The 11,723-nt window shown below is 50.3% G+C and overlaps 1 protein-coding gene across 1 annotated transcript; it reads right to left on the bottom strand.

Annotated features, from left to right (window-relative positions):
- Positions 1 to 1,411: 1,411 nt before the first annotated feature.
- Positions 1,412 to 11,519, bottom strand: LOC135828204 (mucin-4-like). The gene has a single exon (XM_065340662.1). It carries the CDS (start codon positions 11,397 to 11,399, stop codon positions 2,631 to 2,633), a length of 8,769 nt encoding a protein of 2,922 aa, XP_065196734.1. The 5' UTR covers positions 11,400 to 11,519; the 3' UTR covers positions 1,412 to 2,630.
- Positions 11,520 to 11,723: the final 204 nt, after the last annotated feature.

Below are 11,723 nucleotides of genomic sequence, written 5' to 3'. Positions count from 1 at the left end.
TACCATGTATACGCCCATTGCAAGAGAAGCACGCAAATCTGCAAATGCACTGGATGTGCACCCACAGGTTTTCTCTTATAGCAACGATAGCAAGAGTACATAACACCCCAGAGTGTGCAACGCCTGATCCAGCCCTGCATAGGGTCTTGTTTGAGCGGAATCGGATCTTTGCGTCATAATACCGTACACATCTGAGGGGAACCCGGGGAGTCGCGGGTACTCTTGGATCAAAAACAATGGTGCCCTGCCTCGAGACCGGCCTTGCGCTGGTGTGAAGTGTACGCATGACATCAGAAGATCCGATTCCGCTCGACCAAGACCCTACACAGAGCTGGATCGGCGTTGCACACTCTGGGGGGGGGGGGGGGGTTATGTACTCTTGACGATAGCGACCAAGATCTGAATGAGACAGATCAACACTTGCGCCAGAAAACTGTCCAATCCACACAACTGGCGAAGCCATGTGAATCGACCACCAATGCACACCTGGTCTACACCACACAGAGTACATCGGCATAAAACGGCCAAGACAGTCACCTATGCACACCCTACACTTGCTGGGGTAATCCGTAGACAGCACGCTGCTTTGATAGAAGCAGACACTAGATGCACTGGTACCTTGAAGTGAAATTGGAGTTACTTTACCAACCAGCCTCGGCTACTGAGTACTGGGAACCCAGAGCTAACAGACATACCAACAACCTCACACAAACACCACACACACACACACACACACACACACACACACACACACACACACACACACACACACACACACACACACACACACACACACACACACACACACACACACACACACACACACACACACACACACACATGAACACACAAACATGAACACACACACACATGAACACACACACATGAACACACACACATGAACACACACACACACATACACACACAAGAACACATGAGCACAATCAGTCATGCATACAGGCACCAACGCACACATACATGTACACACAAACAGTGCACATTTCACATCCATGTGATTTTGTTTCATAACAACGAAAATAGGTCAGTGGGTAGTATCGGGTGTGTCAAGGCCAGCCATAGCCACCAGCAGCATAACGGCTTCGTCTCTACAGTCAAGCAATACAAAGTTTCTATTAATATCCTAAAGGTAAATTCTTCCCTGCTGCTGCTGCCAGGCAAGCCAAGAAATATCTCAAGACAAGTCTGAAAGTAAGAGCAGAGGAAGCCACAAAGCAGCATACTAGAAAAGAGAAAACCTGTACTAACTAACAACAATGTATAAGAGAGTGTGTGTGTGTGTGTGTGTGTGTGTGTGTGTGTGTGTGTGTGTGTGTGTGTGTGTGTGTGTGTGTGTGTGTGTGTGTGTGTGTGTGTATGAGAGAGAGAGAGAGAGAGAGGGGGGGGGGGGAGAGAGAGAGAGAGAGAGAGAGAGAGAGAGAGAGAGAGAGTGTGTGTGTGTGTGTGTGTGTGTGTGTGTGTGTGTGTGTGTGTGTGTGTGTGTGTGTGTGTGTGTGTGTGTGTGTGAGTTAGAGAGACAGAGAGAGAGAGAGGGGGGGAGAGAGAGAGAGAGAGAGAGAGAGAGAGAGAGAGAGAGAGAGAGAGAGAGAGAGAGAGAGAGAGAGAGAGAGAGAGAGAGAGAGAGAGAGAGAGAGAGAGAGAGAGAGAGAGAGAGAGAGAGAGAGAGAGAGAGAGAGAGAGAGAGAGAGAGAGAGAGAGGGAGGGAGGGAGGGAGAGAGAGAAAGAAAGAGAGAAAGAAAGAGAGAGAGAGAGAGAGAGAGAGAGAGAGAGAGAGAGAGAGAGAGAGAGAGAGAGAGAGAGAGAGAGAGAGAGGGAGAGAGAGAGAGAGAGAGAGAGAGAGAGAGAGAGAGAGAGAGAGAGAGAGATACGATTAAGATACAAAAAGAAGTTACAAACAAGGAGCTCAAAAAAGCCAGCAACATCAATTAGACCTGAGCATGTCATTGCTCGACATTAACAAAGCTCAAACTTAAAGCTAACTTTCAGTGCAGCTATTGAAAGAGGGGAGGTGGGACCGGCCCAAAATTGTTGGGAAATAGAAATATCCAGAGGGAGGCAGTGTAAATGCCCATGACACGAAAAATAAACAATGAAATGCTGGGAGAGTCAAGTGCAGAGGAGCATATCAAGCTAAACACGACTCGGAATAGATATAGACCTGAAATTGGGCCGCCATGCAGGGACTATACATGTACCTGCTGTACATACCGCTAACAGGCGAGTAGAGCTCCACGCTTAGCCCGCACAAAGCTGGACAAAGCAGCACCGCCGATGGTGTAGGACCTAGGATATGAATGCAAATGCACAGGGGGAGCTAGCTGCAAGCACGTTGCATACGTACGCACAACGAGGATGCGGTAGCTAGAAGCGGCGGTGGAGAGTCGAGACAACGCAAGACCGATAGAGTAGCCCTAAGCGGCATAAGTAGCCTAAGAAATAATTGTGCCGAGGAAAGGAAAGCACATCTAGAGTCATGCAGGTTTCTTCATGGCATGCACAGCATGGCTGAGAATTCACACTCTACTCTGTACACTTACCAGCAGCAGCAAGACGTTGTTCTGCTTGTGCACAGAGCCAGGTAGAGGCCTAGTGTAGCTGCCATGGAGCCAGGACTACTTGTCGGCATCCTTGGTGTTGCGACGGATCGTCCTGCGGAGATTCTTTGCCAGCATCTTGGCCTTGAGCCCAGAAGACTCCTTGACCTTGACACTGACATTAGCTTTCTTCTCCTCCACAATCACCTTGGCTTTCTCCACCTTCACCTTGAGCACTTCCTTTTGCTCTTTCTTCCAGTACTCCTTGAATTCAGTGGTGAAAGGGATCCACAGTTCGAAAAAGTCTTTAGGAGCTACTTCAGACTCGCCCGGCTGTGGCTTCACCTGGTAGAATGTGACTAGAGCTTGGAACCGCTCGATACACTCTTCCAGTAAGGAGCGTGCAGATGTCAGCTCTCTGGTGGCCATGGACAGGAACACCTCCATGATGGTCTTGAACGGCTCTCGGTTGGTCTTGTTGCTCTCCTTGATGACCTTCTTGTAGGCGGCCTGCGCTCCCTTGACTTCCTCGTCAAGCTTGCGCAGGTCGGCAGAGACCTCGTCAAACTTGACTGCTGTGGCTTGCGTGAGGTCGGCAGGCTCTGGCAACGGTAATTTGCACTCATTCGTGCCCGCGTTGGGGTCTTGCATGATCCACATTATGCACAAGTGACGCAAGAGATTCGTCTGGTTGTCGTGCGACTTCACGTCGCGCAGCTTGGAGAGCAGATCCAGCTGGAATCCATCGGCGTTGCCACGCGAGTTGTTGGTAGAGTTCATACAGTTGCCAAACGCCAGCACGAAGCCGAGCAGCGTGTGCACACTAGAACTGTTGTGCAAGAAGTCAACAACAAGCAGCATGTCCGTAGCACGGCGTGACACGTCCGACAGTGCCTCAGCAAAGCAGCCCTTCAGCAACATACACTGCAGACGCTCCGAGAAAGATGGGATCTCGTTCACGGACAGAAGAAACGTGTCGGGCTTGTCAAGCGGAGCTTCGCCTTTCGCCAGGCTTTTGATGGAGGAGATTTCGTCACCCTGCGGCCGCACTTCCCACAAACTGCGAATGTGCTCCTCCGTCAGCACAGTGGCATCCAAGTTGAGCATAGAGGTCTGCAACTCCTCCAGTGACATGCGCAGCACATTCATCACAATACCAACAGACTGAAAGCGCTTACCATCCAGAGCAGTGACCGGCTTGATAGCTGCCGGCTTGCTCGTCTTCTTACCCATGTCCTTCATTGACTTGACAATGGACTTGTTGTTAGGGCTCTTCTTGATAAACAATGACTCCAGCTCGTCAGTGTCGATAAGTGGCTCCGACAGCTTAGTCCAAAGACAGTCTGGCTTCGGCCCAGTAGGCTTCAATTGAATTCGGCTCCAGAAGAGCGGCTTCAATTCCTTGGGCTTCTTGAGTTTAGCGACATTGGGTCGGACTTTGCCCTGCTGCTGCTGCCCCCCGGGTACCATGCCAGGTATGAAAGGCATGCCGGGTGGCGGTGGTGGTCCGCCCATGCCCGGTGGAGGTGGAGGTGCACCCGGCATGCCACCAGGCGGTGGTGGAGGTGGAGGTGGACCACCGCCGGGAAAGCCACCTGGTGGCGGAGGCGGCGGCGGTGGTCCTCCCATGCCACCAGGTGGAGGAGGTGGCGGCGGTGGTGGTGCAGCTCCTGCACTGCCATCGGACGAGGGCGGAGGAGGTGGTGGCGGCGGCGGTGGCGCGGCAGCAGCAGCTGCTGGAACTTCAACCTTCACCGGTTCCGTTGGCTTTGGCGTTGCGTTTTCCTTTTCCCTCAGCGTGTTGGCGAGCTCTTCGCGCACTTTCTGCAGGTCTTCTTGAAGTTGCTTGATACTCTTACTGTGCTGCTCTTCCATTTCTTTCAGGGCCTTGGCATTTGCTGCCTCTGACTCCTGGACAATCTTGGACTGCTGGCGCGTAGCTTCAATCAGCAATGTTCTGTGCTCTGCCAGCGAGAGCACCTCGGGCTCTTTCTTCACAGGCCCCGCTTCCATACGCTCGGCATACGCAGCCACAGCACTGCGCAGAAGGAATGCTGAGTCGCCGATAGGCTCCAAAACGAAGCCGGTTTTCAACAGGTGCTCTGCAAGCCGACTGACGGTGGCTGCATCCGACGATCGATCTGAGGTGTGTAAGGCTTCTCCGGAAATGAGCTTGTTCAGACCAGCAACATTGTGCTCAATCATCGTCGCTTGAGATGGAGAATCAGGTCGAAGCCTAATGGTCGAGTTTGATAGTTCAAGGAACTTGGTTTGTGAACGTGGCAATGTGCCAGGTGGCACCGACTGACTGGGAAACATGTCATTTTCGCCGGCACTTTCATCAGCCGAGTCCACAGTAGTCAGTTCTCTCTCACCGTCCCCAAATAAGCACAAGCGACTTGACATGCACAGGACTCCAGGATCCACTGCGACTCCATCCAGCGACTCACTGCCATGGATTGACTGGACGCTTTCGTCGACTGAGTTTGAACTGTCAGAGTCACATGTGCCCGCACCCCGTGCACTGTCCGGAATACATGGGAAAGAGTCCCTACGCGATACCGTCCAGTTGGGACTGACCACTGCCACACAGGACTTTCTAGCCTTCACGTGCTCCCCGGCACTGGAAGGAAGCGGCTGATTAAGGATCGAGTCGCTGCAAATGCCGCTAACACGGCCAACAGCACGCCGGGGATACTCGCTGACTGAGATCATGCTGCGCATTGACATACTGCCGTCGGCGTCGCCGTCGTTGAAGGACTCTTCACCACTCATGCACGGGCCGAAGTAAGTCCTAGTGGCTTCTCTGCTGCTGATGCTTGGCTCGTCAAAGCTGAAACTACCATCCATGAGCGAATCTTGTGTAGGTGCCTTGCCACTGGTCACAAACGCACTACGGCCGCTGCTGTGCACGTCGCCAGGGGTGTCACGCAATCCTGCACCACATTCTGGCGCAAAGGCACCCACACTTTCATGCGCTGGTTTATCAGACAAGACTGGGCCACTCTGGTCGCGACGGTCCTCAATGTCAGACATCTCTGCATCCGAACTTCGTATATCTTTGCATTGTAAACCATCGGCTAATGTTATAAACGAGTCATTGTGATCGCCTGCTCGACTGTCATCGGCCGCTGTGACACTCCAAGTGTCACTCTCATCCAACAGCTTTGCATTGTCGAGTGTTGATTGCATTGACACGATAGTGTCGTGCTGGTCAGCATCAGAGTCAGTCACTGGTGCTACTGTTGAAGGTTTTGCCGTATCTTGACTCAAACCAACATTGGCAGAGTCAACCACTGGTACTGCAGTTGAAGGTGACGTGGATATTTCAGTCCCATGACCAGAATCAACGTTGCGAGTGCCTGGGTCCGCAGACCAAAGAGAATTCGGCTGATTATTTTCAGCAGCAATATCAGGTAGGCACAGTTCATCATCCTCAACGAGACAACTGAACTTGGGAAGTGTCGATCGTCTACATTCTGAAGGGCAGACTACAGCATGTTCATGCGCAGCTTTATTGGACAAGTCTGGGCCACTCTGGTCGCGACGGTCCTCGATGTCAGACATTTCTGCATCCGAACCATGTATATCTTTGCATTGTAAACCACCGGCTAATGTTATAAACGAGTCATTGTGATCGCCTGCTCGACTGTCATCGGCCGCTGTGACACTCCAAGTGTCACTCTCATCCAACAGCTTTGCATTGTCGAGTGTTGACTGCATTGACACGACAGTGTCGTGCGGGTCAGCATCAGAGTCAGCCACTGGTGCTACTGTTGAAGGTGACGTGGGTATTGCCGTATCTTGACTCAAATCAACATTGGCAGAGTCAACCACTGGTACTGCAGTTGAAGGTGACGTGGACATTGCAGTCCCATCACCAGAATCAACGTTGCGAGTGCCAGGGTCCGCAGACCAAAGAGAATTCGGCTGATTATTTTCAGCAGCAATATCAGGTAGGCACAGTTCATCATCCTCAACGAGACAACTGAACTTGGGAAGTGTCGATCGTCTACATTCTGAAGGGCAGACTACAGCATGTTCATGCGCAGCTTTATCGGACAAGTCTGAGCCACTCTGGTCGCGACGGTCCTTGATGTCAGACATCTCTGCATCCGAACTTCGTATATCTTTGCATTGTAAACCATCGGCTAATGTTATAAATGAGTCATTGTGATCACCTGCTCGATTGTCATCGGGCGCTGTGGTACTCCAAGTGTCACTCTCATCCAACAGCTTTGCATTGTCGAGTGTTGACTGCATTGACACGACAGTGTCGTGCGGGTCAGCATCAGAGTCAGCCACTGGTGCTACTGTTGAAGGTGACGTGGGTATTGCCGTATCTTGACTCAAATCAACATTGGCAGAGTCAACCACTGGTACTGCAGTTGAAGGTGACGTGGATATTGCAGTCCCATCACCAGAATCAACGTTGCGAGTGCCAGGGTCCGCAGACCAAAGAGAATCCGGCTGATTATTTTCAGCAGCAATATCAGGTAGGCACAGTTCATCATCCTCAACGAGACAACTGAACTTGGGAAGTGTCGATCGTCTACATTCTGAAGGGCAGACTACAGCATGTTCATGCGCAGCTTTATCGGACAAGTCTGGGCCACTCTGGTCGCGACGGTCCTTGATGTCAGACATCTCTGCATCCGAACTTCGTATATCTTTGCATTGTAAACCATCGGCTAATGTTATAAATGAGTCATTGTGATCACCTGCTCGATTGTCATCGGGCGCTGTGGTACTCCAAGTGTCACTCTCATCCAACAGCTTTGCATTGTCGAGTGTTGACGGCATTGACACAACAGTGTCGTGCGGGTCAGCATCAAAGTCAGTCACTGGTGCTACTGTTGAAGGTGGCATGGGTATTGCCGTATCGTGATCCGAATCAACACTAGCAGAGTCAACCACTGGTACTGCAGTTGAAGGTGACATGGATATTGCCGTATCATGACTCGAATCAACATTACCAGAGTCAGTCACTGACGTGGATATTGCCGTATCAGGATCCAAAGCAACATTGACAGGGTCAGTCACTGGTGCTTCTGTTGAAGGTGACGTGGATATAGGCGTATCATGATCTGAATCAACATTGCCAGAGTCCGTCACTGACGTGGATATTGCTGTATCAGGATCCAAATTGCCAGAGTCGGTCACTGACGTGGATATTGCTGTATCAGGATCCAAATTGCCAGAGTCAGTCACTGGTACTACAGTTGAAGGTGACGTGGATATTGTCGTATCATGATCCGAGTCCACATTAGCAGAGTCAGTCACCGGTGCTTCTGTTGAAGGTGACGTGGATATAGCCGTATCATGACTCGAATGAACATTGCCAGAGTCCGTCACTGGTACTGTGGTTGAAGGTGACGTGGATATTGTCGTATCATGATCCGAATCAACATTGCCAGAGTCAACCACTGGTGCTGCGGTTGAAGGCGACGTGGATATAGCCGTATCATGATCCGAATCAACATTGCCAGAGTCAACCACTGGTGCTGCTGTTGAAGGCGACGTGGATATAGTCGTATGATGATCAGAATCAACATTGCCAGAGTCAATCACTGGTGCTGCTGTTGAAGGCGACGTGGATATAGCCGTATCATGATCCGAATCAACATTGCCAGAGTCAACCACTGGTGCTGCGGTTGAAGGCGACGTGGATATAGTCGTATCATGATCAGAATCAACATTGGCAGAGTCAGTCACTGGTGTTGCTTTTGAATGTGACTTGGATATGGGCGTATCATGATCCGAATCAACATTGCCAGAGTCCGTCACTGAGGCTGCGGTTGAAGGTGACGTGGATATAGCCGTATCATGATCCGAATCAACATTGCCAGAGTCAGTCACTGGTGCTTCTGTTGAAGATGACGTGGATATAGCCGTATCATTATCCGAATCAACATTGGCAGAGTCCGTCACTGGTGCTGCGGTTGAAGGTGACGTGGATATAGGCGTATCATGATCTGAATCGACATTGGCAGAGTCGGTCACTGGTGCTTCTGTTGAAGGTGACGTGGATATAGCCGCATCATGACTCGACTCAACATTGCCAGAGTCAACCACTGGTGCTGCGGTTGAAGGCGACGTAGATATAGCCGTATCATGATCCGAATCAACATTGCCAGAGTCAACCACTGGTGCTGCTGTTGACGGCGACGTGGATATAGTCGTATCATGATCAGAATCAACATTGGCAGAGTCAGTCACTGGTGCTGCTGTTGAATGTGACTTGGATAAAGGCGTATCATGATCCGAATCAACATTGGCAGAGTCAGTCACTGGTGCTTCTGTTGAAGGTGACGTGGATATAGCCGTATCATTATCCGAATCAACATTGCCAGAGTCAACCACTGGTGCTGCTGTTGAAGGCGACGTGGATATAGTCGTATCATGATCAGAATCAACATTGGCAGAGTCAGTCACTGGTGTTGCTGTTGAATGTGACTTGGATATAGGCGTATCATGATCCGAATCAACATTGCCAGAGTCCGTCACTGATGCTGCGGTTGAAGGTGACGTGGATATAGCCGTATCATGATCCGAATCAACATTGGCAGAGTCAGTCACTGGTGCTTCTGTTGAAGGTGACGTGGATATAGCCGTATCATTATCCGAATCGACATTGGCAGAGTCGGTCACTGGTGCTTCTGTTGAAGGTGACGTGGATATAGCCGTATCATTATCCGAATCGACATTGGCAGAGTCGGTCACTGGTGCTTCTGTTGAAGGTGACGTGGATATAGCCGTATCATGACTCGAATCAACATTGCCAGAGTCAACCACTGGTGCTGCGGTTGAAGGCGACGTAGATATAGCCGTATCATGATCCGAATCAACATTTCCAGAGTCAACCACTTGTGCTGCTGTTGAAGGCAACGTGGATATAGTCGTATCCTGATCAGAATCAACATTGGCAGAGTCAGTCACTGGTGCTGCTGTTGAATGTGACTTGGATATAGGCGTATCATGATCCGAATCAACATTGCCAGAGTCCGTCACTGGTGCTGTGGTTGAAGGCGACGTGGATATAGCCGTATCATGATCCGAATCAACATTGGCAGAGTCAGTCACTGGTGCTTCTGTTGAAGGTGACGTGGATATAGCCGTATCATTATTCGAATCAACATTGGCAGAGTCCGTCACTGGTGCTGCGGTTGAAGGTGACGTGGATATAGGCGTATCATGATCCGAATCGACATTGGCAGAGTCGGTCACTGGTGCTTCTGTTGAAGGTGACGTGGATATAGCCGTATCATGACTCGAATCAACATTGCCGGAGTCAACCACTGGTGCTGCGGTTGAAGGCGACGTAGATATAGCCGTATCATGATCCGAATCAACATTGCCAGAGTCAACCACTGGTGCTGCTGTTGAAGGCGACGTGGATATAGTCGTATCATGATCAGAATCAACATTGGCAGAGTCAGTCACTGGTGCTGCTGTTGAATGTGACTTGGATATAGGCGTATCATGATCCGAATCAACATTGCCAGAGTCAACCACTGGTGCTGCTGTTGAAGGCGACGTGGATACAGTCGTATCATGATCAGAATCAACATTGGCAGAGTCAGTCACTGATGCTGTTGAATGTGACTTGGATATGGGCGTATCATGATCCGAATCAACATTGGCAGAGTCAACCACTGGTGCTTCTGTTGAAGGTGACGTGGCTATAGCCGTATCATGATCCGAATCAACATTGCCAGAGTCCGTCACTGATGCTGCGGTTGAAGGTGACGTGGATATAGCCGTATCATGATCCGAATCAACATTGGCAGAGTCAGTCACTGGTGCTTCTGTTGAAGGTGACGTGGATATAGCCGTATCATTATCCGAATCAACATTGCCAGAGTCCGTCACTGGTGCTGCGGTTGAAGGTGACGTGGATATTGTCGTATCATGACCCGAATCAACATTGTCAGAGTCAACCACTGGTGCTACTGTTGAATGTGACTTGGACATTCCAGTCGCGTGACCAGAATCCAAGTTGCGAGCATCAGAATCTACAGACCCATCAGAGCTCGGGTGAACATGTTCAGCAGTACTATCAGATAGGCACAGCTCCGGACTATCTACACGACAACTGAACGTGGGAGGTGTCGATCGCCCACACTCTGATGGGCAGTCATCAGCATGTTCATGCGCTGCTTTATTGGACAAGACTGAGCCACTCTGGTTGCGATTGTCCTCAACGTCAGACATCTCTGCATCCGGACCACTTATATCTTTGCTTTGTAAACCATCAGCTAATGTTATAAACGAGCCATTGTGATCGCCGTCTCGACTGTCATCGGCCGCTGTGACACTCCAAGTGTCATTCTCACCCAACAGCTTTACATTGTCGAGTGTTGACTGCATTGGCACAGTGTTGTGCGGGTCAGCATCAGAATCAGTTACTTGTGCTACTGTGGAAGGTGACGTGGATATAGCTGTATCATCACCCATATCAACATTGCCAGAGTCAGCCACTGGTACTTCTGTTGGAGGTGACGTGGTGACTGCATTTGAAGATAACACTTGTGAGTTAGAAGAGGCCACGCCGAGATCACATTCAGGAGGTGTGTCAGCAGCTGCCACATCATCTGCTATCCTTTGTGCTGTGCTATCTGAAGGTTCGCAACAGTCTGGTTCAAAAATGACTGCACTCGAAGGTAACACTTGCGTGTTAGAGGCCTCCACGCCGAGATCACATTCAGATGTGTCCACAGTTGCAGCTACTATACCTTCGACTGGACTTGTGAGTGAGCTGTCTGGCTTGCAAATATTACTGGTTCCAGGACACTGACTGTCGCTGCTAGTAACAACAGGCTCGCAGGATGCAATCTCATCGCTCATTGCTACTAAGTCCAATGCGGAAGAGCAACATCAGAAGGACACTACGACTACCATTACTCCACCCCCTCCATGTACTTTCGAATGGAACGACCACTTGAAAACATACCAGCTCCGATACAATCAAACAAAAATGAAGTAATTTTGAAGCAGAAATGACCACGCGCGACGTATTTATCTAAAAAAAAAAGGTAGATCTACGACTCGTAGATCTGCTGACTGAGTACCATGAGTACTGTCATGATGCACAAGGCTGTGTTTTCAAGCTGAGCGGAGCCGGAGTCCAAACCTGTGCGGTTTGAAAAGGCGTTCGATGATGAGGTTTGA

The sequence above is a fragment of the Sycon ciliatum genome, chromosome 1 (genome assembly GCF_964019385.1).
Source record: "Sycon ciliatum chromosome 1, ocSycCili1.1, whole genome shotgun sequence".
Lineage (NCBI taxonomy): Eukaryota > Metazoa > Porifera > Calcarea > Leucosolenida > Sycettidae > Sycon > Sycon ciliatum.
The sequence above is the reverse complement of the archived record's forward strand: the minus strand, read 5'-3'. Positions and strand labels throughout refer to the sequence as shown.